The 27,832-nt window shown below is 40.8% G+C and overlaps 1 protein-coding gene across 1 annotated transcript; it reads right to left on the bottom strand.

The window, feature by feature from the left end:
• Nucleotides 1–1,146: 1,146 nt before the first annotated feature.
• On the bottom strand, nucleotides 1,147–24,396 carry TRIM42 (tripartite motif containing 42). Its single transcript, XM_003826532.3, has 5 exons — nucleotides 23,752–24,396; nucleotides 19,159–19,856; nucleotides 13,785–14,605; nucleotides 11,179–11,403; nucleotides 1,147–1,417 (listed from the first exon to the last, which is right to left on the bottom strand). The coding sequence occupies exons 1-5, from the start codon at nucleotides 24,090–24,092 to the stop codon at nucleotides 1,331–1,333; spliced, it is 2,172 nt and encodes a 723-aa protein (XP_003826580.1). The 5' UTR covers nucleotides 24,093–24,396; the 3' UTR covers nucleotides 1,147–1,330.
• Nucleotides 24,397–27,832: the final 3,436 nt, after the last annotated feature.

Below are 27,832 nucleotides of genomic sequence, written 5' to 3'. Positions count from 1 at the left end.
CTTTTCTGGCAGTGATGAAAAATAAAGGGTTGCAGAGCTGAAGTCCTACTGGTGAAGCTAGATGGGCTGGCCACATCTGCCAGTTGCACAGCTCATGAAAAGGATGGGATTAGAGGAAATGGAGACCAGTTACTGCCTGGTCCTTTTCATGGACAGTCCCAGTTATGTGTGTAAACATTCATTGTGCAAACTGGCACCTGGGGATGTTCAGAGGAGAGTCATTCTATGTGTCTGCCTTTCAGCTGTGGTGTGTCCCTCCTGGTACTAACATGTAATGTGTGCCTCACTGTCCCAAGCACTGAGGATAGAAGATGAATGAGACACCATCTCTGCTCTAAGACTCAGGACAAATGAGTCCTAAGTATCACAGGGCTGGAATGGGTGTCTCTATGGGAAATAGGGGTGGGACAGGTGGGCCCTGTGCTTAGTGGGGATGCAGGGGAGAAAGATGGTGTCATCATAATTTGGAGGATCACTGGGGAAAGTGGTTGAGCTGAGTCTTGAAAGACAGGTGGTGCTTTCTGGGAAGAAATGGCGTGGGGTTCAGTAGAGGGTCATTTCTGGCAGATAGGGCCTTGTATGACAAGAAATTCTAGGGACTTCATATTGTCTGAAAGGCCAAGCTAAGTTCAGTGAGGTTGGAGCTGATACATGATTTTGTCATTCTTCCATGCCTTGCTTCAAATGACCATAGAGGATCCTCTAACCAGGCATTCTACCGTTCTTCCTTTGCTATGTCCAGAAGGAGAAGAGGGAGGGCTCTCATTCTTTATGGCTTAGAGGTAGACCTCAGACCATGGGCTGAAAGTTGTGAAAAGGCAAATTCAAGTTCAATAATTAGGAAAAACATTTTAATGTTGGCTCCTTAAAATAGACTACATGGTGAGGTAATGAATTCCGTGGCAATCAGCGACTTGCCCAAGCACTCAAAGCTAGTTAGGCCAGCATTAGAATGCACACTTAGGGGGTCCTGACTGCAAAATACAGTGTTCTTTTTACCACCTAGAAGCTGGGTGTTGCTCCTACAAAACACCACAGAATTCTGAGCCTAGGACTAGACCTGAGCAGCTGGAAACATACAGACTTGCTGAGTGCCTTGCTTATTACTGCCATCATAACAAATAGTTGTCATTGAACAAACAGCAAGCCATGTCAGGTATTTCCTTTTATTAGCTCTTACAAGATTCCTGTTGGAAAGCTGAGAGGTCACGGAAACATTTGTCTACAACCTCCTTGAAGAATGTGGTGAGAAAAATATACATACATATGTGTGTGTGTATATATGTCTACTTTGTGATGAGTCTGAGGTTGTTTCCTGCTCTGAAGGGGCTCAGAAGTGCTTCTGGAGGGCAGACTGGATATTCTTCAGCAGGCCCCACTTAGCTCGGTTCTTCCCATGTCCATCTGGTGTTACCACCTGCAATCAGAAGCAAAGAGTCATGGCACCCAATAGACAACAGCTCCCAGTAGCCTGGGCCCTTCTGCATGTCAGACACTACACATATCATTTCATTAACTCCTCACGACAACCACAGTGGCTGTTGGTGCCACTTTATAGATGAAGAAGCTGAGGCTCAGAAGGACCAGGAAGCTTTCCCAAAGCCCCACAGCTACAGTGTCCTGGGATTGTGATTCCATAGGCCAGATCCTACTTCCTTTTAGGGTAGCTCATGTGACTAAGTGCTGATGACAGTGATGGGGCTGGACCGCAGGTGAGCTTCACCATAGAGGATCCCCTGTATCCTTCCTCAGCTATTAGAACTTGGTTCTGTCACAGCTTTTATCAGTTGTTAAGTTTCAGCTAATGCATTTGACTTTCTTACCAGACCATGAGCACCTTGATTGGGGTGTGGGGGAAATGATAGTCTTTCATCTCTGTGGTCCCAACACTAGTTATGGAAAAGAGAAGATTCTTAGAGAAGTATATGAACAGTGAATAGAACTATAATATAATTTGTAAATCTGCCAGTTGTTTTCCTTTGATGCTAGCAGAAACAATTCATACTATCTTTAATTACAGTGAATGGCCAGTGCTACCTGAAAAAGAAAGACTGTACTGGGCACGAAGGGTAAGAAGAACCCTCCTAGAAATCTCACCAAGTTAGCTTAGATGTTGCCCTTCATGCCTTACCTTGAAGATACTGGGTTTCTTCACTACTGTGGTCTGGCAGCATTCCCATTCCTTCCCCCCAAATATTTATGGAGTGAGGTCGAGACCCAGGGATGAAAGACAGTCCACTGGATCAATGGGCTCTGCTGAGGTGAATGAGGACTTGAGATAGAATGGGGGTGGGGTTTGGATGGTGAAGAGGAATGTTTATACAGGGCACAAAGTCTCTATGTACAAAGCTTTTAACCTTCTATATTTGTATATAAAGGGAAAGGGCAAAAACAAAGAAGCCAGACCCTTATTAGCATTATGCTCTCTGCTTTTACAAAATTTTTGGTTTTAGAGAAGACAGGGCTGCATGCAAGGCAAAGGTCATATTATATACATGATATTAGATTATCCATTGCTGAGTAGAAATGGAAATAATGCATAGAGATAACCCTGATAAAAGTAGTATAAATAATGTCCAAGATACACACAGAGTTATCAGAGGGCATGAGGAAGATGGAATGGTGTTACGAGGTGTTAGGAATTAACTCATAAATAGGAGATTGAGTTTTTGCTTTAAAATATAGTCAGAATCTTCAAAGATAAAGACTGTATGTGATATGTGAATGGAGCAGTGAGGATTGAGGTGTGTCTATGAAAAAGGGAATCAGGTAGAAAGAAGGACAGAAGAAACAGAAAAACAAAACTTGGAATATTAAAGAAATTGAAATGATAGTTGACATCTCTTCCCTGCCCCAAATGCCCCAGGCTCATATTGCTTTCCAGATGATTTCTACCAAACTCTTAAGAGTTATTGTAGAAAATAGAAGAGCAAAAAGTTTCCCAGCTCTTTTTATGAAGGTTGTGAAATATTGATTCCAGAACCAGATAAAAATATATGCAAAAAATTGAGCCCAATTCCCTTATAATTATAGATGCAATAAACCAAAATAAAATACGAGCTAACTGAAGTCAACTGTATTAAAAAGTAATACATCATGAACACACAGGATTTATTCCATGAATGGAAGTGGAATTTAGTATAAGAAAAATCAGTCAATGTAATTCACTTCATTAATAATGGCCTAAAGGAGAAAAATCATGTAATTACCTCAAATAATGCAAAAAATTTAATAAGTACCTATTTCTCAGAAACCTAGAAGTAGAAGTAATTTTCCTTAACTTAATAAGGATTATATACCATAAAAATTAAATAAAAAATAACTCAATGGAGAAACGTTAATATCAGGAATAAGACAAGGATATCTACTAACACTGCCACAATTTTATGTATGACTCAAGGTTCTGGCCAAAGCCATAAGGAAAGAAAAAAGAAATAGAATTGTGAGAATTGTAAGTAAACAGATAAAACCATCATTCTTTATAGGAGATAGGATCATATGCCTGGGAAAACAAGCAGAAATAGCAGATTGGGTCTCAGAATAGTAAGGAGAGTTTTTGACATTGCTGGAATCAAGATTACCCTACAAACAGAAATAGTCTTTATTCTAAACCAGTAATCTATTAGAAAATATAATAAAATAACTTTCATAATATCAACAGTCTGTAAACTATTTGGTTTATTTATTTATGGTATGCAACATGATGTTTTGACGTATGTATACAAAGTAAAATAATTACTACAGGCAGGCAAATTAGCATACCCACCATCTCACATAGTTATCTTTTTTTGTGTGTGTGAAAAGAACACCTAAAATCTTAACAAATTTTCTATCAATACAATATTATTAACTGTAGCCCTCATGCTGTACGTTAGATCTCTAAATGATCTAGTTTAACCAGGAATATGTGCACCTATGTAGGAAAACTTAAACACCCCAGTAAAGAAGATAGACTATGGTTTGAGTAAATGTTCAAACATATTACAAAAATACCATTTGTTTCCAAATTAATGTAGAAACACAATGCCTTCTGAATAAATTCTATCCGAATGTTTTCTAAGAATTCAAGTTACTCCAAAATGTATATGAAGAAATAAATTTCTATGATTAGCTAAATAATTTCCGAAAAAGAAAGAAGGATAATGGGCATACTTACCTTAGCAGTTCATAAAGACATGGCAGAAAGCTGAGGTTCAAAAATAATAAAACAAGTATGGTATTGATATAAGAGCAGAAATATAGACCCATGGCATGTAATAGAGTCCTCAGAGACATATCCCTAAATATATGGAAACTGAATATAAAAGTGGCATTTCTGGCCAGGCGCGGTGGCTCATGCCTGTAATCCCAGCACTTTGGGAGGCCGAGGCGGGCGGATCACGAGGTCAGGAGATAGAGACCATACTGGCTAACACAGTGAAATCCCGTGTCTACTAAAAATACAAAAATTTAGCCGGGCGTGGTGGCGGGCGCCTGTAGTCCCAGCTACTAGGGAGGCTGAGGCAGGAGAATGGCGTGAACCCAGGAGGCGGAGCTTGCAGTGAGCCGAGATCGCGCCACTGCACTCCAGCCTGGGCGACAGAGCGAGACTCCGTCTCAAAACAAAACAAAAAACAAAAAAACAAACAAACAAAAAAACCAAAAGTGGCATTTCCATTGTATAAATATGAATGATAGATATTTCTTGGTAGATGGTATTGGGAAAGCTGCACTACATGGTGAAAAAGAACATCCCTACCTAGGACTACATAGGCAGGGTACATACATACATTTGATACATACAAAGGCAGAGTCTGGATGGATTAAAGAGCTAAATTTGAAAGGTGAAACTGTAAATTTAATAAAAGAATATATAGAAGGTTATCTTTGTGATCTAATCCTAAGAAAAGACTTTTTAAATAAAACTTCAAAAGGTTAAGCTATAAAGAAAAAATAATTGATGATTTTGATTATATCAAAATTAAATATTTCTGCTATTTTATGAAGTACACTATGAACAAAGCTGATAGGCAAATGTCAGAAGAGAAGATAATACCAATGTCTAAAACCATTACCTAAAATATATAAGGACATCCTGCAAATCACCTAGAAAAAGAAAAATGCAATAGAAAAATGGGTGAAGGATATCAACAGGTTCTTTACAGAAGAAGAAATCCTGAAAACTAACAAAAATATAAAATGAAATTGAAAATAATAAGGACATATCATTTTATGCCTATTGGGCTAGCAAAATAATAGAAAGCTGGATCTTGCTAAATGTAGGTGGGGCTTAGGGTATAGTGGCTCTAATCTATTCCTTATGGAAGTGTACATGGATGTGGTCAAATTAAGTACCCACATGTCAATGGCCTAGAAATTTCACTCATATGTATCTAATATGGGGCGAATTGCACCTGACCCCAAATTTATATGTCAAAGCCCTAACCCCCAGTACTTAGAGTGTGATTATATTTGGAGATAGGGCCTTTGAAGAGGTGATTTAATTAAAATGAGGACCCTAATCCAACCTAACCGGTGTCTTTATAAGAAGAGGAAATTTAAACACAGAGAGGTATCACAATGCATGTGCACAAAGGAAGGACTATGTGAGGAGACAGTGAGAAGGTGACCATCTGTAAACCAAGGAGAGAGGTCTCAGGAGAAACCAACCCTGCCAACATTTTTATTGCAGACTTCCAGCCTCGAGAACTGTGCAAAAACTAATTTCTGTTTAAGCCACCCAGTCGTGGCATTTTCTTATGGAAGCCTTAGCAAACTAATCAATAACCCAGAGAACCCTTACACACCTATGGTGTCCATAAGGTGACATATATAAGGCTGTTCACTGCAGTATTATTGGAGGTCACCTGGGTGTCCATCCTGCCTGAAATAGACAGGTAACATGTGGTGAACAAATGCACATTCTGAAAGATCAGGTGTTGTCAGGAGTAAAAGACAAAATGCCCATAACAACATAGATGGATCATAAAAACACAGCATTTAAGAAAAAAAGGTAAGAAACAAAGTAAGATATGTAACACAATGCTAGTTGTGTAAATTAATAACACATTGAAAACAACAATGCAAATCATGGAAGAACACATAAAAACAAAAAGATACACATAAAACATATTAGAATGGATGTCACAAAAGGGAATATATAAATAAGAATAGGGCTTTGTATAGATCAGTGCTAATGATGGACCATGACTGAGGTGTATAATTAATTCAGACCTCTGTACATGAGGTTAAAAAGAAATCAGATCCAGCATGATCCTAAATTATACTTGTTCCAGGATTCAAGCCTATCTACAGGGCAAGCAAAGGAAGGACCAACAGGGTTCTGCTTACATGAAAGGTCACGAGCTCTTTAGAAAAGAATAAATCCTAAGGAGATAAAGAATGCAAACCATGTTGGTTTCATTTTAGGGCACGGAGTCACTGTGAGTGTGTGGGTGGCTGTGGGGTAGGCTTGGGGTAGTTATTTTGAGTGTGAAATAGTGGTGGTCATTCAGATTGAATGACCTCCAACCCTAACCTTTGAAAGTGTGTGGCTCCAACCCTAATCTTTGAAGGTGTGTGGCTCAGCCTGAGAGTCTGCAGCAGGAAGAGGAAAAATCAGGAAGGGAATTTCATGATGGCCAGGCAGTCCTGCTGTGTGGCTGGGGTTTCAGCAGGAGCACAGGCCGAATAGGAAGACAGCAGCACTGCAGAGACTCAGGGCAGCTGGCAGGACTACTTCCTCAGCCCCATCAGACACCGAGGATGACTCTCAGTGCAGACTGAGAAGGGCTTTGAGAGGATGGTTGGGGACAGGGGTTGCTGCATTTCCTGAAGAGCTAACAGGGAAAGACCCAGAAAATTACCAATTTGTAACTATTGTTGAGCTTGAATTTTTACCTCCAAGTCTGATGTAACCTAGGACATCCACTTTACAGATTGTGGTAGACAGAATAATGGACCCCAGAGATGTCCATGTCCCAATCCCAGAACCTTTGAATATGTTAGGTTACACACATAGCAAAGGGGAATTAAGGTTGCTAGTCAGCTGGTCTTTTTTTATTTTTTTGACATGGAGTCTCACTCTGTCACCCAGGCTGGAGTGCAGTGGCTTGATCTTGGCCCACTGCAACCTCTGCCTCCCAGACTTAAGCGAGTCTCGTGCCTCAGCCTCCCAAGTAGCTGGGATGACAAGCGCACACCACCACACCCGGCTGACTTTTTTTTTATTTTTAGTAGAGACAGGATTTTGCCATGTTGCCCAGTCTGGTCTCAAACTCCTGGCTTCAAGAGATTCTCCTCCCTCAGCCTCCCAAAGTGGTGGGATTACAGGTGTGAGCCACTGCACCTGGCCCAGCTGGTCTTCAGGTAGGGAGACTAGCCTGAATTATCAGGTGGGCTCAATGCAGTCACAAGGGACCTTCAAGGTGGAAGATGGAGGTGGAACAGAACCAGAGAGATGCTAGTGTGAAAACTCAGCCCAATGTTGCTGGCTTTGAAGATTCAGGAAGGGGTATGAGGCAAGGAATGCGGGTGGCTTCTAGAAGCTGGAAAAAGCAAGGAAATGCATTCTCCCTCAGGCCCTTCAGAAGGAATGCAATACGGCTGACACAGATTTTACCCAGTGAGACCCATTTGGACTTCTTCAGAATTGTAAGGAAATAAATAATTTGTATTATTTAAACAACTAATTTGTTACAACAACAATAGGAAACTAATACACAGATAGGCAGTTAGATTTGTCATGGGAAGCTTTCATGGAAGTCAGCTGAGATATAAAGTCAGAGGGAGACAGTGAGTCAAAGTAAGGAGACTGTTTTCAGAAATGGGTATGATGGTCAACAGATATATTGAGGACCAGAGGAAGAGCAGGAGAAGAAACTGAGGTCAACACGTACATGACTTACCCTAAAACACATTTCTCTACCTTCAAAAATATTAATTAGGCTCTTTGATGTTAGAAGCTTTCAGCTAGGGACCATGGGCACAGAAGGGTGTGTAAGACCAACACCTATCCTCATAGACCTGAGCCTAGTGGAGTTGGGACTTGAATCCAGGTACACAAGACCAAATACAATGCTCTTTTCAATGCGTAATCTTGACTTTCAAAAAATAAAAGTTCAGCTCTCCCTGCTGTTGGCTTTGACATCATTCTCCCAGAGTAAAGTACTATGTCCCCAGGGCTGAGCCTACCCTGTTCCAGACTTAGTTCCATCTGATCATGGTGCAGGGGAACAAAGGACTGTGGGCTTGGATGCAGACCAAGGTGTCCACTCAACTCATCCTTCCATGAGGCCTCATTTTTCTTATCTGTAAAATGGAAGACACTTTGCTTCTTACAGCCTCATTTTTCTTATCTGTAAAATGGAAGCAATCACTTCCTCCTTTCCCAGTGGTTGGGATGATTAGTGATAATGAATATACCCCATCTGACATAAAAATGACCTTCAAATGGGACCTTTCAAAATCATTAAAGTTAATTTTCTTGCTGCATGTATTACACACCAAATAAATCTCTTAAAAATCAAGTCCTAGACTATGCAAATAAAATATAAAAGGTGTTATTTCACTTTTTAAAACAAAAATACGTGTGATGGAAATATTGCATTTCGGATAAGAAATGATCCTGCTGCCTCATTGCAACATTTTAAGTGAAACCTTTCAGGAATACCTGCATAGAACTGGTGCCAAGGAAAAAATTTTGATTTTATAGGTAAGAAATGAAGTCATTACTTTTATGAAACTTTATAAATGTCATTCAAACACACATCTTATTTTCATTTGGTATTGAAGGCTTTAATTATGCAAATCATGACAAATGTTAAGGAAACCAGTGTTTCCTCTGGAATGCTAATATAACCACAAAGAAGGGAGGAAGAATTACTTCTGAAGGAAAAATCTATATTGCAGCTCCTCAAGTCAGATAAAAATGAAGCTTTCAGAAAACCTCATTAATTAGGGCTCTGCTCATTTAGATATTGTGTAAAAAAGAAAGGGACTGGAATGCATTTCCTTCTCTTACAGGGAGGGCAAATTAATCACATAAACACAATTTCAAGGGAAATGCTATTTTTTGACTGATTGTATAAAACACTTAACAGCTTTCAGGCATCTTATGGTACTTTGTAATTATTAATTTTATCAATTTATTTCTTCACTCTTTAATTTAGACATTCTTTATATGTTCATTTATTTGGTCACATTTTCACTCATATACTCATTCAATAACTATTAAGAACCGGCTATATGCAAAGTGCTGTGGTAAGCACTGTGGGAGAAAGAACCATGAATTAGATGTGAATTTTATTCTCAAGGAGTCCATAATTTCAGAAGGGCAACAAAAGCCTCTACCTAAAAAAAGCCAAGAGGGACTGAGATGGTAGACTGATGACATACTTTGGTATCTCCACCCATTCTTTCCCTGGCATCTGAAAATAATTGATTACATATATATACTTTTAGCAACAGTACTGAGTGCCCTTCATGGGCAAGACAGTTTTGAGGAATTCCTAAAAACTGAGAAGGCAGATGAGATTAGATGGAAGGAAAAATCCATAGTCAAGAGACATGTGGATGTGGGGCAGCCATGGGCATTCCGTGCTCTGAAGAGAAGGGTATCAAGAATGAGAAGGGCTTTGGGGCAACTGAGCAGCAGTGTAATTGGCTGGAGGCTGGCAGGAGGAGTGGCTAGCAGGCTTCCCCATCTCACATCCTTCCTGTGCCAGGTTTGACCTATCTCTCTCTCTCTCTCTCTCTTTCTATCTATCTATCTATCTATCTATCTATCTATCTATCTATCTATCTATCTATCTATCTATATCTGTGTGTGTGTGTGTGTGTGTGTATATATATGTGTATGTGTGTGTGTGTCCATGGGTGCTGGACTCTATGAGGCAAAGCATGTCCCCCTGGGGCTGGCAACCAGGATGAGTAGTCCCACCCTAGGAGATTTGCTATTGGTGTACTGACCACCCTTACTCCTGCTTTGCCTTTATTACTAGAGGTAGCAACCACTCGGATTCTTTTCCTCGAACATTTGACTAAGGAAACAGAGTATGGTTGGTCAGATGTTGTTGGGCATTGGAGCTTTAAGGTCACACAGAGGTTGGGCCATGACAATTCAAAACCATATACAAGCTGAATTTAAGGGAGCAGAAACTAAGGGCTAGCCAAAAATGGTGCAGATCCAGAGAGAAGCAAAGAGAATGAGAGAGTGAGAGAGAGAAGGAAGCAGGGAGAGAGGAAGAGAAGAGAAAGAGGGAGAGGGAGAGAAACTGATGACTCTCCAGTTCCCTTGGGTATCAGATCAGATGCATATCCTAGAAGTGGTCTCATGAGACTTCCTGTATCTTTGTCATAAATTTCTCTTTTCAAAAGCTGAAATGAATGGACTTTTTTGTTTTTGTTTTTGTTTTTTTTGCTTCTAAAGAATTCCTGATTAAGATGTAATCGACCCTGATTCCAAAGAACACCCTGATGGTTATATGGTAAGATAGCAGCTCTAGGCAGTCTTGGTATTTTTATTCTCTTTCTCCTTTTAATATCAATAAAATTATACTCATGAATGTGTATTCCCTGGAGATATAAAGAAGAGTAAGTCTTGGATCACAAAGAAGATAGGAATAACTTTGTCCTTTCTTTTTTGGAATGCACACTGACCTGCTTAGTGGCAGTTTCTCGACTTTCAGATGAACAATTGTTTTTAGTATAAATAGGTTCTAAATATTGCACTGGACATATTTTATAAAAATTATTGTGTGCCAGAAATTCAAATTTAACTGGGCATCCTGTATTTTCATTAGTTAAATCTGGCACTCCATCCTTGCCTGGGAATAGCACCTCATTTTTATCTTTCTCGTACCACAATTATTTCATGTCCTTCTCACACAACAATTATTTGTTTACTAGACCCTGAGCACCTTGAAGGCAGGGATTATGTTTATTTTCCTCTGAATCTCTACATCTGTACGCAATGCCTAGAACAAATGTTTTTGAATCAAATAGAACAATTCTCAGGCGTCATCTGCAAAGTCTGGTTGAGGCCAGCAGCCCTCTCTTTGGCCTCAAGTTAACAAATGTTCTGTGCTTAGAGGAAGAGTCCCATAGTGAGTTCTATAATCTCACGATCATCTTAACAGGGCCTCATCCAGAACCTACCATAGAAAAAAAAATCTGTCTGAGAAATAACGCACACAATACCTTGCAGATATCACTCCATTGCCCAGGACCATTATCATTGATGGCTCTAACTTTAAACACGTATTCTGTGTTGGGGGTCAGGTTGTGCAGCTCCAGATTTTGCTGCATTATGTCCCGAATTTGTCCACAGAGCTCCATTTGTACGTTGTTAGGAGGAGAAGTAATGACTTCATAGAATTCCATCTCAAAAGAGTCCACGTCTTCTGCTGGACATGTCCAGTAAACCTATGGAAGAAATGAACATACTGGTGTGGTACTAGTATACATCATTCAGCTTTCTTTCCCTTAAAGATTTGTGATGTTGACTATCTGTGGGGTGAGTTTAAGCTGACCCCATCCCCTGTAGCTACCGAGGACTTTTAATTAGACCATGCACAAGTCTTGGAAGACTGTGTGATGAGGCCTGGCATGATGGTTGTAATGAGTTTCACAAACAGAAGGTTTCTGTTCTGTTACTGTCAGTCGACATGGAGGTGACAATTGTCCTCCTGCTTGAAAAATACCGAAAAATAGAGGGGAAGAAAATAAACGTCACTCATAATCTCACAATTCAGTTAATTCATTATTATTTCTTTGCAATTTCAGAACACACACACACATACAAACATATATATATATAAAAAAAACTTGGATTATGTAGCTTTGATTTCTATTTTCTTTTACTTATGTTGTATGTTTTCCTAAATCATTACAAATTCAGTAAACTACCATCTTTGAAATTTCTCCCAAAATAATTTAATCCTTCTATAGTTGAACATTCAGGTTGTTTCTAATTTTATACTCTAATAAATAAATGCTGTAATAAATACTGTTGGGCATAAATATTTGTCTGAATTTTTAATAATTTTCTTGGAAGAGATTCCTAGAACTAAAACTGAGTTTAAAAAATCTCTATGATATTAACAATACATATTGAAAAGGTACAACACAAGTTTTAGAATATTTTCTATGCTAAAATCCTAAAGATTTGAGAGTGATGTTAACATAAACTTAATCTTCTGCATTGCTAAGCACTATGATTCCTGTATGAAGTCCATTCCATTATCCTAAAATATGAATCGATGATATTTTAAAATCAAATAACACTGTCTGGCAGTAGGTTTAGGTGTCCTCTTTCGACAGCAAATGACTTGACTGAGTTGTTTTGCATAGGTCTGTTTTTTGAGCTCATCAGGGATGACTAATAGGTGGCATGGGGTGACTATTTTCCATGCCCAGGTATAGAGCAGATACTAGCAATCCTCTGACTCCAGAGCAAGATCCTGCCAACTTCTCAAGAGGTCTCAGTTGGACAAGGAGATGAGACCCAGTGCTATACTTGAGGTAATAAGCATACACGATAGGCCTTGCTGATCCAGTATCAATTGGAAATGTAGTTCAGCTGCTCAGTTATGGGCATTGCTTCTGTGAAGGGCAGAAACACTTCATCATGTCGATAGCTCATGGAGTGTTCTATCTTGCAAAGTATGGGTTGTTCTTTGTGTTAATTATAGACAATAAAACATAGATTGTGATGCGTCAGGAGAATGGAAAAGTAAATCTTGGTCTGTATCTGGCCTTCATTTGTTAGATCCTTAATACTAAAGTGTAGTCTGTAGACAGCAGCATTGGCAGTACCTGGAAGTTTGTGAGAACCAGAATCTCAGGCCCCTTTGAAACCTACTAAAATAGAATCTGCATTTTAACAAGATCCCCAGGTGCACATCAATGTTTGAGAACTCAAGGATCTGAAAGTCTTTGGGAGTGTTCTCAGATTATGGGAGACAAAATATGAGCTCTGCCACATGGGAGCAGGCCATGGGTTGACTCTAGGAAAAATCCAAGAGGAGGAAAGAGGCACTGTAATAGAATATTTAGTTGCATGTTAATTTTTCTCCTCCATAAACCTTAATAAAGTGTTCTACAAAAAATTCAGTGTGGGTTCAGCTAGATTTGAAAGGTATGTTAAAGAAAAGGCCATTTGTTCATGTTGTCCATGTTAGGTCAAGAGGGTCAAAGGGAAGTCATGTCCCTTGAGGCCAGGCAATGGCACTTACAGAGGTCTGTGACAGACCCCACTCTTCACTCTCTCCCTTCAAGGCGGGTTGAATCTCAGAAGAGTTGAAATTTCATTGGGGATGATCCTCCCAATTTTTCCAAATCATAGAGAGTCTGGATATTTGCTTTAGGAAAGGTAGCAATTTAAAGGAAACAGCTGATAGGTAATGGAGCCTGCATTTCTAAGTACAATTTCTGTGCTGTCTCTATTACAGGCTTTCCTTTGGGAAACATTACACTGCCAAGTAGTGTCTCCAAATTACTTTGGTTCCCAAATTGGGTTCTCTTTCAGTTGAGAAGCTGCCTTTGCAGTGGAGGTAGGGCTTTCAGATATATTTACGATTATGAGTTAAGTATATTGACTGTTTGGTTTAAGCTAATTTTGGGTTACTTAAGATTCCAGGAACTTATCCCTTTTGAATGGGATGACCACAAAGAGTCTAGAGGAGCAGATATGAGTGACCAGATCCTAGAGGTCAAAGAGGTAAGTGCAACCTTTCCTGACTACTCACTTCTACTCTGTGCCCCACATCCTCCCACTTCCCCACTGGGCCCAGAACCTTTCTTACCTTGGCAGCTCTTGGGTACACCAGAGTCTGGTAGATAACAATTGGGCCTGGGGTCTTCACAGAGCCATCGTTGAATGAGTACCAGTTGTGGAAGCTGCTGCTGTTCTGTACAGACTGGCTGTCTGCTCCAGCACTCCAGTAGGTGTAGAGGCCGTCTGTGGGTTTGGCAGGGGTGGCTGACTGGGCTCTCCCACAGGCCTCCAGACCCACCTTGGCCTTCTTGTCAGTGTTGCTGAAGGACAACATGGAGGAGCTTCGCTGGTATATGTGCTGGTTGCCGAGGCTGTGGGTGCTGAAAGTGACCTTCCTGGCAATCATTGTTTCTGAGTGCACGGGGTAGGGGGAGGGCAGCGAGTCCCCTGAGGGGCGTACCTTCTTGGGCCCTGTGGGGAAGAGCTCATGGATGGCACTGGAAAGCTCAACAAAGTCCAAGGGCATGTAGTTTATTGAGTGCAGCCGGAGCTGTGGGTCAGGCCTGTAGGTGGTCTGGATGCCGTCCTCGATCTGGTCCACCAGGATCTTGGCTGACTGCAGGAATGCCACCTGGCCAGTCTCCTTCAGGGCTTCCTTGGAGTAGGCGATCAGACCATCCATCTCGTTCACTTTCATGGTTGTAACATACACATATTTTTCAATTTCCTTCTGCCTGGACACTTCTAGATTCTCTATCTGCTCCATGATGATCTTCTCTTTCTCCTGAAGAATGCTGCGCAACTTGAGAAAGCCATTTCTGATCTCTTTTCGCTTTGCCTCCTTGTCAGCTTTAAAGCTGTTTTTTAAGATGTTGAATTCCATTAGGTCATTATCAATTTCATATCGGACTGCAAAAATGCCAAGTTAGTTACTTTTAAAATTTTCATCTCCCCAGGTGTCAAAGTCAGTAGCAAACTAGAACAAATTACCCTAGGCTCCAAGAGGTGAATGAAGAGGGAGGGAAGGCACTTGTAGTTGGGCTGAAAGAGGCTGGAATAGGTTTATGAAATGAATTTGGTCCTCCTTGGTACACCCTTCCCCTTCTTCCCCCTCTGATCCTTCTCTGGGTTATTTCTGTCTTGTAACAGTAATCCCTATGGCCTTGGGTCTGAGACTGGAAGTTCAAGCCCACCCTTGATATTGGTTTTTACGATTTCAGTTGTCTGCAAGTTGGACTTGAGAAGAGGTGAAGTCACAAAGTGACTGGTGCCTGATTTTCCCTGTAGGAAACCTAAGCTTTTGCAGTGGTAAGAGGAAAAACTAAGTTTCTGCCTACTACTTCTAAAGGTTGTCTTGCATCATTCGCTAAGCCTCCAGCCCTGTACAACAGTGGGAAATCAGCAAAGCTTCCCTTCATTGAGGTGGCTCTCTTAGATGCCCTTTTCCCCCCTTTGTCCCTCTTGTGGTTCAGCTATGTCACTTCTCTTTGCCTTTCCCCCACTCCTTTCAAAAAAGAGTCTGCTGTCACACTTCAAGGAAAACCAGTTTACCCTGTGTCCCCTCATATGGCATTTGGATTTTAAGTTCACTCAGTCATTCAACAAATATTTACTGGAGCCCTGTTACATGCCATGTATCTTTTAGGCACTAAGAATATGGTTATGATTATGAGAGGGCATCTGTGCTCAAGGTATGAATAAATCCAAAGATACTACAGTTTAAGGATGCTATGGCAGGGTAAGCACGTGGCACATCTCTATCTGTGAAATGAGCTTTATATGAAAGGTGAAATGAATACCTTTGTTAGCTTTAAAGGATTTGAGGCATTAAGGAGCAATTTGAAGAATGTCAACCTTCTGTGGTCTATGCTACGGGTAAGGTTCTTCTCATGAAAGGTAAACTCTTCAGTGAATTGATGGGCAATAATCCTTACCAAATTTTACTCAGGAGTGGGGATGACTAGCTATTTTTGCACTTGGTTCATAACATTATCCTGGGTTCATAGGAAGCTGGACTTCTGTGAGTGGTGGTCATTGTAACAAGGGTGTGCACTTGAATATGGGAAACCCTAGTGTTCTGTCAGATCATGAGGACAGGGACCACATTACCACTATGACTATGGTGGGTAGAGGTGAGCAAATGTATTTGTTGAGTAAAAGCCATTCTTTCCTGTCTTCTAACATCTCATTGGTGAATGCCAGCAGTGTCACTCTCTGGCTAACTCCCTGAAGCCCCAGTGTTTTCTTGCCACCTCCTTCCTCACACTGGCTCAGAAAAGATGAGGTGATGCAGGTGAGACTGAAAGGGAAACTACCAGGGTGCGATTTCAGTGCTGAGAACTGCTTCTTGCCTTCCCCAATGCACTGTGACTATGGCAGCCAGAGTTCTACTTTGCGCATTATTTTCTTTGACTATTCAATATTTACCTACTGTTAAAGATACTTGGATAGGAAATTTCTTGCTGTATTCGGGATTGATTAGGCTTATGTAGAGCAAAGTCCTGAGAAGCAGGATAAAAATTTCTTAGATGAGAGGAAAAAGGCATCTCCAGGAGAAGAAAAAAGACAGAGGAAGCCAGAAATGTCCCACCCCAAACCTCTGCAAATATGAAACCTCTGCAAGAGCTGATTTTAAAGCAAAGTCAAATCAAGGTCTCTTTTAGGCAATACACTTAAAACTAGTTGTTATTTATTAAACACTTTTTATGGACCAGATCCATATGTTTTTATCTATCACATATATCTTCTTACAATGAAGATATTGTTTCCACTTATAGATGAAAAAGCTTGAGGCCCTGGGAAGTTAAGTGATTGTACAGTGTTACACATCAGGTAAATGGGAGAAACTCGGCTCTGTCCCTAATTCTATTTGTCTAGCTCCAAACTAGGTTCTTAATTGCTTCAGCTGTGGCTCTCAGCCCTCTCTGAGTACCAGAATAACCTGAGAGAGTGTTAAAAAAAACTCTTCTCTTGGACTCATCTGCTAAGATTCTGAATCAATGGGCCTGTACTGGGGCTCAGGAAGCCAGGTGAGGCAGTTTTCAGTGAGGTTTAGAATCGAACCCAGAGAATCTCCTGGGATCATGATAAAGATGCAGATTCTGATGCTCTAGGCCTGGGGTGGGTCCTGAGATTCTGCATTTCTAACAAGCTCTCAGGTGATGCCAATGCTACTGGTCCTTGAACCATACTTTGAGTGGCAGGGACCTAAACTTTTGAGCTCCCTTTATTTCAGTGGTTCTCGACCTTGGCTGCACCATAGAATCACATGAGGAGTTTTTAAAAATTCCATTTGCTGAGCCTGCACCTCTATGTGGATGGGACAGGGGCATCAGTTTTTAGTAAAGCTTCTAGAATGGATCTTCTCTCTAGGTCCCCCAGTTTCTCAATGTGTATTCCCAGATCACTTGCTTTTGAATAACCTGGAGATCTGTTTAGAATGCCAATTTATGGTACCTCCCAGAAAAGTGAATCAAATGCTCACGAACAAGTTTGAACCCTGGTTAAAAAAAATTTGTGTGTCTGTTTCTTCAGCAAGGATGAAAGGTTAAATTCTTTACTTATAGCTAATATCTAATTTACCAATTATCCCTTTTTCCCTTTCCAACTGCTGGGTTTCCTGGAATTTGGACAGGCATTTTCCCCCCACCTTGAATTGAGCTTTGTTGTCTGCTCAAATTTTAGGTGCCCTGGACTCAGAAAACTATCCTAAGTTTCTCATGTATTAAGGACAAGGTTCTCTACAGAGGGATGGAAGGCACAGTAGGTTGTAGGCGGCAGTGCCTTCACCATGCTGAGGCCCCAAAGAATCCAGCCAAGCCCTGGCCTAGGGAGGCAGTGAGTCCTACCTTCAGAAAACCCTTTTGGAACCAACAGTTCTACCATTTTCTTGGTAATGTGGTTCCTGCAGGGTTCCTTTAATACGAAGTCTTCCCTGGTGGTGGTTCCAAAATTAAATAAATGTCAATTGACAAGCAAGGTTTCCAGGTATGTGGCCATTGAGAAAAATTAAGGTATTCCTGAAGCTACTGAGAGGTCCAGGGTGATGTGGTCATTAGCAAAGCCTGTTTCTGACCCACCTTTACATCCAATGGGACCTTTCTGTGCAGGTCAAGGAAAAGGTGCCTCCCTCCCAAATGTGTAGGCCTATCTGAATGATGGAGACTAACAGATCTGACAAAGAGAAAGGCCTGGGTTGATCTGGTGCACTTTGGTAACTGACTGTAGGCCACTCCTTAATGAAACAGACCATGGATGGTAGTGGTGGTTCCCCTTCCCTCCCCTTCAATCTCTTCATCTTCAGATTCTGGTCACTGCTTAGCACAAAGTAGATTGTCAAATGAATATTGTGGAATTAATGATAGGCACTGGAGTCAAATAGACTGCATCTGCCACTTATTAGCTTCCTGTCCTAATTTTTTTTTTGAACCACAGTTGTCTTATCCATGGAGGACATTTTAATGCCTGTACTGTAGCATTATTGAGATTAGACAAAATGTGCTCCACAGGCCTGAGTAAAGTTGACCTTTATACAAGGAACTATTCCTGGGGGTAAAGGGCACTAAAGGGATCTTTTGGATTCTCATGTCTGACCGGGTAGAGACATACCCAGAAATTATGGGGCTCTTTGTTGAATCCTGTGAAATATTATACTTGGTTTTGTCGCTGAAACCAGAAATTATGGGCTCTTTGCTGAATCCTGTGAAATACTATTATGCTTGTTTCCATCACTGAAACCATCATTGAAATATTATTTCACTTAAAGCAATATTATATGTAACAATATAAAACAACCAAATCACCATGAACAAGCATGCAGAGGAAAAATAAGCTGTTGACTAGAATGCTATTGACTAGTTAAGAGTTGTCCCTGTTGTTATATGTTTGCTGCCAGTTTATTTACTTTGGCATCTGCAAGTTTTGGAAAAAAATTCATGGAGGGAAATTTAACATTGAGATAATCCTCAGCACTGACTTAATTATCTCCCCCTGCATATTTAGGAAAACCAAAGAGATCCAACAGTGACAGAATATCTTAGAACGTCACAGAACATCAGTATACTATAGGATCAAAGTCTTCATTTTCCAAAGGAGAAAATGAGACCCGAGGACATGAAGATTATAATCAAGATTGTAGAATCTTTATGCACTTGTCATATGACTTTTTGCATGCTTTACATAGAGGAACTCAATCCTCATGGCAACCCAGTGAGGGGGTCACTACTATTCTCCTGTTTCATAGGTGAGAAAAGCAAGGCACGGGGAAGTTAAGTGGCTGGTGGTGGTTGCCAGGAGCGGACACCAGGATAGTGACTTGCAGGGTAGCACAGTGTTTCCTGGTGCCTTGATTGCTCCACTAGGTGGAATCTGTTAAGGCACTCACTTAACAGATTGCCCCACGCCATCTTCCCCATGTGTTCCTGAACTAGAAGTTAGGCTAAAGGAGTGGAAAAGGGGAGGACCTGCTTTGAATTTGGCGATGGCGCTGAAGAGTGAGGCGGCCCTCTCGGAGCAGGCATCGATGAGGCTAATGGTGTCGTGGCCATTGTGGAAAGAGAACTTGCAGAAGGTGCAGAGCAATTCGTTGTCATTGCGGCAGTACTCGATGATGCGGCTGGATGGGTGGTGGATGCAGATCCTCTCGTCCTGTTCCTCGGCGCTGGTGTCCACAAAGACGTGGTCTTGCATGGCCACATCCGAGTGGAAGGCCTTGAGGCAGTCGTTGCACAGGTTGAGGCGGCAGGTGATGCAGCGCTTGTAAGCGATGCGCCTGTTGCGGCAGACCTGGCAGAGGATGGGCCCGGAGGAGCGGTCAAAGCGCCACTTGAGGTAGCCGTGCTCCTGCATGTAGCGCTTGGTGAGACGCCCGTGCAGGTAGTTCTCGGGCAGCTGCATCTTGTTGCTGTAGGGCATGCAGTGCGAGCGGTCGCACACTGGGCAGATGAGGATGAAGAAGTTCTCGGTGACCTCGGCGTGCTTCTGCAGCTGCCGCAGGCACTTCTCGCACAGGCTGTGGTTGCAGGGCAGCATGAATGAGTGCAGGCGCAGCCGGCTGCACATGGGGCAATTGAGGTGGTTCACCAGGTGACTGTTGGCTGCTATTGACTTTACTTCATCCACCTGGGTATCGCTGCGCCCAGTGCGCAGGGCAGTCTTGGAGCTGAAAGGAGAAGCAAAGGCAGGGTTTCAGGAGGCAGGCTCAAGAGCTTGCTCTGCTTCTCTACCTCTGAAAGAACTCTTGGTTCCTGAGGGGCAGTCTAGTGTGGTGGTGAGGAGCCTGAGCTGGGCGCTAAGGTGCCTGCGTTCTCAATCTGTCTCCACCGTTTTTCAGCGGGGTGACCTCAGGTAAGCCAGTTAACCTCTCGGCCTGTTTCCTTGTTATAAAATTAGTACCTATGTCATAGAGTTTCTTGAGAAGATTAAAATTGAGTTTAATACTTGTACGGACTAAGAGCAGTCCGTGGTACACAGCCAGTGTGCTGAGACTGCTTGTTGTTATTAAGCAAAGGAAAAGCAGCAGAGACTGGCGTTGTCAGCTAGGCCTTGGTGTTCGGTTGGACATGGGTAATATCAAAACACAATATCAGACAAGGCCATTCTGTGACTTCGATGGATCAAAGCAGAAACAAGACCACTTAATAATGTTTGGACTCTGACAAGAACGTTGTCTAAATCACAAAAATGACCCAACGGCCCCCGATCCTGGTTGATTTTTTTTTTAACCAAAAAACCTAGTTGATTTTTTTTTTTAACAACTTTTGGGTCACTCTGTTCTTCCTACCTTCTAGATAAGATTTATTAAGATATTCAATAGATTTACTCCCGTGTCCTTACCTAACATGAGCCCAAATCCTGTAATAACTTTTCAAGGTACGTTACACTTTCCCATGCTTTATGGTCTCACTTGTTGCAATGAGTCAATAAATTTAATCTTGTCCAACTACAGGTGTGTTCTCAGTGTTTTTTTTTTTCCTGGAGGACATTGACATTATTTATTGTACATAGATGGAACACAGAGCAAGTCTGTACCTGAGCCAAGCCTAGAACCTGTGTGATCTGCCAACCAGAGCAATAGGTAATGGTAATGGATCTGGGCTTTAGAGGCAGAATGCATGTGATAAAAAATGCATTTTTACACTTTACAGTTGTACCTTCTGAGATGTTTTTTTAAACCTCTCTCATGTTCAGTTTTCTCAACTATAAGTCAAAGCTCACAGTACTACTTGCTTTGTGAGGTTTTTATAAAGTCTAAAAGATAATCCATGTAAGTGCTTAACTGCTGGTACATAGTAAGCATTCAATAAATGTGGCCACTGTAATTACACCCCTTTGCCACTAGCCAGCTAATGTCTGCAGTAGAGAGAAATCATAATACAGGAAAATAGTGGCCAAGTCTGTGAAAAGTATGTGCTTCTACTGTTTCATTTATGTGTGTTAAGGCTCTCCATTTGTCTAATGCCTGAGGCTGATTTCATATATTTAATCGTAAGAGCTATGGCGTAAAAGCATACTTATAAAATTCAAGTACCTGTTCTAAGAACTTACAATCAGCAAATGCAGTGTATAAAAATAAATGAAATAGCTGTGGGAATGGAGGTGTAAATAGGCACACAATTTGCTGCTATTGCTATCTCCTCTGTTTGCATAATAATATTTGGATACTAATCTTGACATTGCGGCTGTGTTCCTTTTTGCTTTTGTCTTCTTGCATTCCTTATGTGTCCCTGTCTTCCCCGCTCCCTTGGCCAGGAGCCTATGTCTGAGTCCTGACAGTCACAGGTGCTTCCCAAGTATATTGGAATGGAGTGGCCCTGTGGTGACAGAGAATGCTCCCTGTGTAGATTAAGGCACCTGGAAAATTTGTCCCTTAGGGATCTGGGAGCTCTAGGCATGCTGGCCTCGATGTTCTCAGCTCTATTTCCTCTCTGCTTTCCCAGATTCCTGCATGGGTCCTGAAGGGATCACCTGGTGGTACAGGTTAATTGTCCATGTAGTGCTTGGATGGACTTTAGTTTGCTTAAAAAAGTAAGGCATGGAGAATCAAGGTATAATATAAAGAGAGGCTGTTATGAGGCCTTCACAGGAGGTATCTCTACTAGGAAGCTCATGAACTAGCATTTTCACAAAAAAGAAAGAAGAAGTGGGGGAGGGAGGTGTTGGAGGATGAGAAAGAGGTCTCAGGGCTAAGAGACAGGTATTAATGGCCTAGGGAGCTGTGTTAGAGGTGAAAAAGGAAGTGAGAAAAAGATTAAGATGGAGAGGGTTGAATGAGACCAGAGTGAGGCAGGACAAGTAAGGTGCTGAGCAGAAGGTGGTGATGAGAAGCAGGGGAGGCAGAGGGTCAGAAGCCAGGAGAGAGGCCAGATTGAAGAAAAGCACCCAGAGCCGACCTCCTAACTCTTGTGGTAGCATCCCTGCCCATCCTCCAAAAGCCTCAGGCTTGGACGGGGCATTCAGTGGCCATGGTTCCATTTCAAAACGGTCATCAAGCCCAGCGCTTTTATCTTCTTGCTGAGATATCCTGTCTCTGCTCCTCTGCACAGCCCCCTCTGTCTCCCAAAATCAGGCCTGTTCTTGCACCTGGATTCTTACTGTACCACCTATCAAATCTCCTGGCTTCCCTCCTAGCCTCCTGCAGGCCATTCTGCACATTAGAATCACCTGAAGCGGGGTGGGGGGGTTGATTCTAATTAATTCAGATGCTCAGATGGTACCCCAGACCAATAAAATCAATGTTTGGGGGGGTGGGGATCAGGCATCAGTAATTTTAAAAGATCCCCAGGTGACTTCAATGCACAATAACGTTGGGGAGCTACTGAGCCTAAGGCATTTTCCTAAAGCACCAATTTTATCCCTTTCCTGTTGAAATGGGCTCAGAGGTTCAGTTGCTGTTGCACAACTGAACAACAGGTAGTTGAGAGAGGAGTGTGGACACAATTTTCCATGTTTTAGGATTTCTAGACTTGCATTGAGAATCCCTGGATTTCCTATTTATGCAAACACTATGAGAGGGTCATGGGTGGAGAGCTATGTTTGTTAAGCATCTACTAAATGTTTAATTGCAAGATGGATAATATCTTTCCCCTGAATTCACCACACCTTTGCTCACAGAATTGCTTTTCCAGGCTTGAAAGCCTTCAAACTGGCCTTCCATTTTTCTGCCTCTTCTAATCCTGTCATCTTATGGTGCTGTCATCTTTCCCCTTCTAAGAAGTGTGCTCTTACTACTTCAGACTCCCCTCATGTGTGACATAAGAAGACTGGTTTGGTAGAGCAGGTGAGGATAATGTAGGACCTGATATGAAGGGTTAGCACTCCAAATGAATAATTGAGACCCTAAGTACTATGACTTCTGGATGGGAAAAATAAGGTAGTAGGAGTTCATGGATGTATGGGGTATTTATATGGTCCGCAGGGTCAAAAGTGCCCCATAGAAGTTCTTACTTTTCCATTAAAAGTTACAGGTATTAAGAGTTCATAGGAAGAGAAAGAGCAATTTATATTTTTATATCACATACAGATTACAAAGCACATACATTAATCCTTATATCTACAATATCATGGGGGGGGGTATTGTCTCCGTTTTGCAATACAGCATTTTAAAGTTAAGATCCCAAATTTTACGTTCCAATCCTGACTCTGTATGTTTCCAGCTGTGTGATCCTGGGGCTACTTAACTTCTCAAAGGATCAGTTTCCTCATGGAAACAGTGGACTTAGGGTGAGGGGTTAGCTGGGGTCATGCATGAAGTGCCTGGCAAGTTCCTTAAGCACTAAGTATTAGCTATTACTGTTTTGTACAGATGAGAGAGTTGGGGTTCAGAAGAGTGAAGTGCTCATTTACATAGTTAATGGCGCTTAGATTTGGAGCTCCTGGTCTACATACATAGTGACCATTTAGGATCCAATTAATTGCTACAAAATTCTTGGCTCCTCCTTTTAGATAAAGAAATGAACTCAGAGGCTCACTGGCCTGCCCTGTAGACTTCACAGCTGGCAAGTGGTCCCTAGTTTTCATGAGCCAATGCGGCCCCACATCTGGTGCCTGGCACTTACGAGGTATGGATGCTCCTGAGGCGGCCCTTGTGGAAAGTGATGATGGTATTGCGGCAGCAGCGGCTCTCATAGTAGTAGCAGTTGAGATTGCTGCTGGCTGTGCAGCAGCACTTACAGTTGGGATCATTGGCCCAAGAGCAGCAACACCAATGGCAGTTGGGGCTCTCAGAACAGGTACAGTGGCAGAACTGGCAGTTCCGCTCATCTTTGTAAGGGCAGGGGAAGCAGGTGCAGTTCCGCTCTGAGGTGAAGATGAACTTGCAGCACAGACAGGAGCATAACTGAGGACAACATCTCGGCCATGTACAACATGGACAGCAAACGCACATAGCAGTTTCCATGGTGCCTACATGATTACCACCGGCCTCCCAGGACTCTTGATGCCTCCTCTACCAGAATACTGCTGTCAGTTCTCCAGTGGAGGAGTCCTTCCTCCCATTCATGAGGCCATCAGCTTGAGAGTTGCAAGAAGTTGGCTGTTATGAGGACTTCACAGCTGGTGTCCCTACCAGGAAGCTCATAGGGTGGCATTTACATATATCAGTCTGAGGGTATTTGCTTATGTCACAATCCCTGTCTCTCTACCATGCTGGGTAGATAGGAGGATGCGGCCTTGTGGGTGGTAGCTGGTATGTTGGTGGAAACTCCATGCTTCCATGGAACCAGCTGTAGAGGAGTGGTGATGCAATGAGCATCCTGGAAGTTTAGTTGTCATTTGTCACTTTTTGGATAATGGAGTAGATTTCTGAAGCTATTTCTCCTTGTTTGGTGTTCTGCCTGCAATTTGGACAAGTGGACTTCAGATTATGTCTTCGTAGACTGAAAGGCTTGGGTATGGTTAATTAGAAAAGTAGATTCACATGGTTTTCCACATGTTAGAGGAATTGATAGAATTCTATTTGAACAAAGGACAGTGTTTACAAATAATAGCAATGCCATATTTAAAGAGATATCACCATTCAGAGAAAGAGTTAAAGAAAAAATATATAGGTTCACTTAGGAACTTCTTTCAGTAGTAATTGATTTTATCAATCAATGCATAGTCGCTGCTCATTTTCATGAAGCTTTATACTTAAGTCACTCTGAATATTTCTTGGGTTTTTTGTAGCTGCATGGTGTTTGGGTGAGGTTCAAGCTTTCTGTCTTTTCCCCATCCTACCCCCACTCCAAAAAGAGGCTGGAACTCTACATTAAATCTTTAACTGTTCTGCTAGTATATGCTCAGTATTCCTAGAAAAAAGACCCTATATTTTAGGGAAGAATTTCACCTTCCCATTTAAGCAGCTTGCAAAGATTAAAAGAACAGAAATTTCATGGTCATAGTACATTATAGTATGAATACTGTCTTGTTTTTAGAAAAAGAAGCAGAAGTGAGAGCTGAGTTTAGCTGCAGGAATTTACTGCATAATTTAGTATCTCCCCCTATGGTTATCACCTTTATAATAGAGAAAATCACTGAGTGCCAACTATGCCAGCCACACATTGATATTAGATTTCTACAAGTGAAAATCCCGGATCTTAGGGTATGTCCTTTATCTTTTTTTAAGGCAAACTGCTAAATTTCTTACTCAAATAAATGTGCCAGTTAATACCAGCAAGGAACATACAACATTCAAAAAAGTGAAACACCTTTTCCTCACGTTTGCCAAAACTCAGTTTTATCAATCTCTCTCTCCATCCTCCAGGCATATAGGTTAGAGTTTCATTCCCAGATTTATGATACATTTTCACTATTGGTTTCTATAAGGTCTTATTAAAAACTTATTAATATGTAATTCACTTACCATTAAAGTCACCATTTTAGAGTAAACAATTAAATGGTTTTCAGTATATTCATAAAATTGTGCAACTCTCACCATTATCTAATTCCAAAATATTTTCATCACCCCTGTAAAACACTCATTAGCAGTCTCTCCCTGTTCCTCCTTTCCCCTAGCCCTTAGCAGATACTCTACTTTTCTGTATTTATGGATTTGTCTATTCTGGAGATTTCATATAAATGCTATCATATAATGTGTGGCTTTTGTGTCTGGCTTTAATTTAGTATAATGTTTTCAAGGTTTATCTGTGTTATAGCATGTATCAGTTTTTTTTTTATGGCTGAATAATTTCACATGGATATACCACATTGTATTCATTGTCAGTTAATGGACATTTAGATTGTTTTCACATTTTAGCTGTTAAATGTTTAAATGTTTCTGTGAGCATTTGTGTATACATTTTTTTTGTGTGAGCATTTTTGTAGAAATATGTTTCCAGTTCTTTTGGGTAGGTTCCTAGGTGTGGGATCATATGGTAACCCTATGTTTAACTTTTTGAGGAAATGCCAAGCTGTTTTTCAAAGTGACTGCACAATTTTACATTCCCACCAGCAATGTATGAGAATTACCATTTCTCCACATCTTTTTCCAAACTTCTTGTCTTTTTTTCTTCTGATTATAGCTATTATAGTAGGTATAAAGTAGGATCTCATTGTGATTTACATTTGGATTTCCCTGATGGCTAGTGATGTTGAGAATCTTTTCATGTCCTTATAGGACATTTGTATGCCTTCTTTAGAGAAATGTCTATTTAAATCTTTTGCCCATTTAAAAATGGAGTTAATATCTTTTTATTGTTGAGTTGTCAGAGCTCTTTGTATTAGCTAGATACTAGACCCTAACCAGATATGATTTGCATCTATTTTCTCCATTCTATGGTTGTCTTTACATTTTTAAATGGTGTCCTTTGAAGCACAAAAGGTTTTAATTTTGATGAAGTCAAATTTATCTCTATTTTTTTTGTAGCTTGCCCATTTGGTGTCATTTAAGAAACCACTGCCCAATCTAAGGCCATGAAGATTTACACCTATGTAATCCTATAATAAATAGCTTTATAGTTTGAGCTCTTACACTGAGGTATTTGAATTATTTTGAATTGTTTTTGTATTTGGTGGGAGTTAGGGGCCCAATTTCATTCTGTTGCATGTGAATATCCAATTGCCATAGCAACATTTGTTGAAAAGACTATTGTTTCCCATTGAGTAGTCTTGAAACCCTTGTTGAAAATCAACTCACCATAGATATATGATTTATTACTGGACTCTGAATTCTATTTCTTTGATCTATATGTCTATCCTTGTGCTAGCCACACCATCTTGATTACTGCAGCTGTGTAGTATGTTTTGAAATTGGAAAGTGTGAGTACTCCACTTTTGTTTCTGTTTTAACATTATCTTGTATTTTCATATAAATTTTAGGATCAGCACTACTACTTTTTGTGCAAAAGTCCACTAGAATTTTGATAGCTATTGCATTAAGTCTGTGGATAAATTTGGGGAGAATTGCCATATTAAGTTTCCTGATCCACGAACACAGAATATTTCACTATTTATTTAGGTCACCTTTAATTTCTTTCAACAATATTTTGTAGTTTCCATTGTACAGGTCTTGCACTTATATGGTTAAATTTATTCCTAAGCATTTCATTCTTTTGATGCTACTGTAAATAAAATTGATTTTCTTTATATTTGGATTGTTCATTGTTAGTGTGTAGAAATACAACTGATTTTTAATAGGGCCATTTATATTGACTTCTGTGTATATCTTGCAACCTTGCTGAAATCACTATTAGCTCTATTTTAAAAATTTATTTTAAAGGGTTTATATATATAACTTTGTGTTATCTGTGAATAAAGATATTTTCAGTTTTTCCTTTCTAATTTAGATGGCCCTTTTTTATTTTCCTTGCCTAATTTCCCTGGTTAGATCTTCAAGTACAATGTTAAATAGAATTGGCAAGAGTGGACATCCTTGTGTTGTTCCTAATCTTAAGGGAAAAAATTTTAGTTTTTCAACATTAACTATGGCATTCGCTGTCGGTTATTTACAGATGTCCTTTTATCAGATTCAGTTGTATTATTTGATTTTCATATGCCGAGTCAATTTAATAATCAAATTAATTATTTGATTTTCATATGTTGAGTCAATTTTCTGTTCCTGACATAAATCTCATTTCATAATGATGTAATTTTATATTTTGTTGGATTTGGATTGCTAGTATTCTGTTGAGAAATTTTTTAACAGACTAAGACAATATGATT

Source organism: Pan paniscus, chromosome 2 (assembly GCF_029289425.2).
Source record: "Pan paniscus chromosome 2, NHGRI_mPanPan1-v2.0_pri, whole genome shotgun sequence".
NCBI lineage: Eukaryota > Metazoa > Chordata > Mammalia > Primates > Hominidae > Pan > Pan paniscus.
Note: the sequence above shows the minus strand (reverse complement) of the source record. Positions and strands in the feature narration are given on the sequence as shown.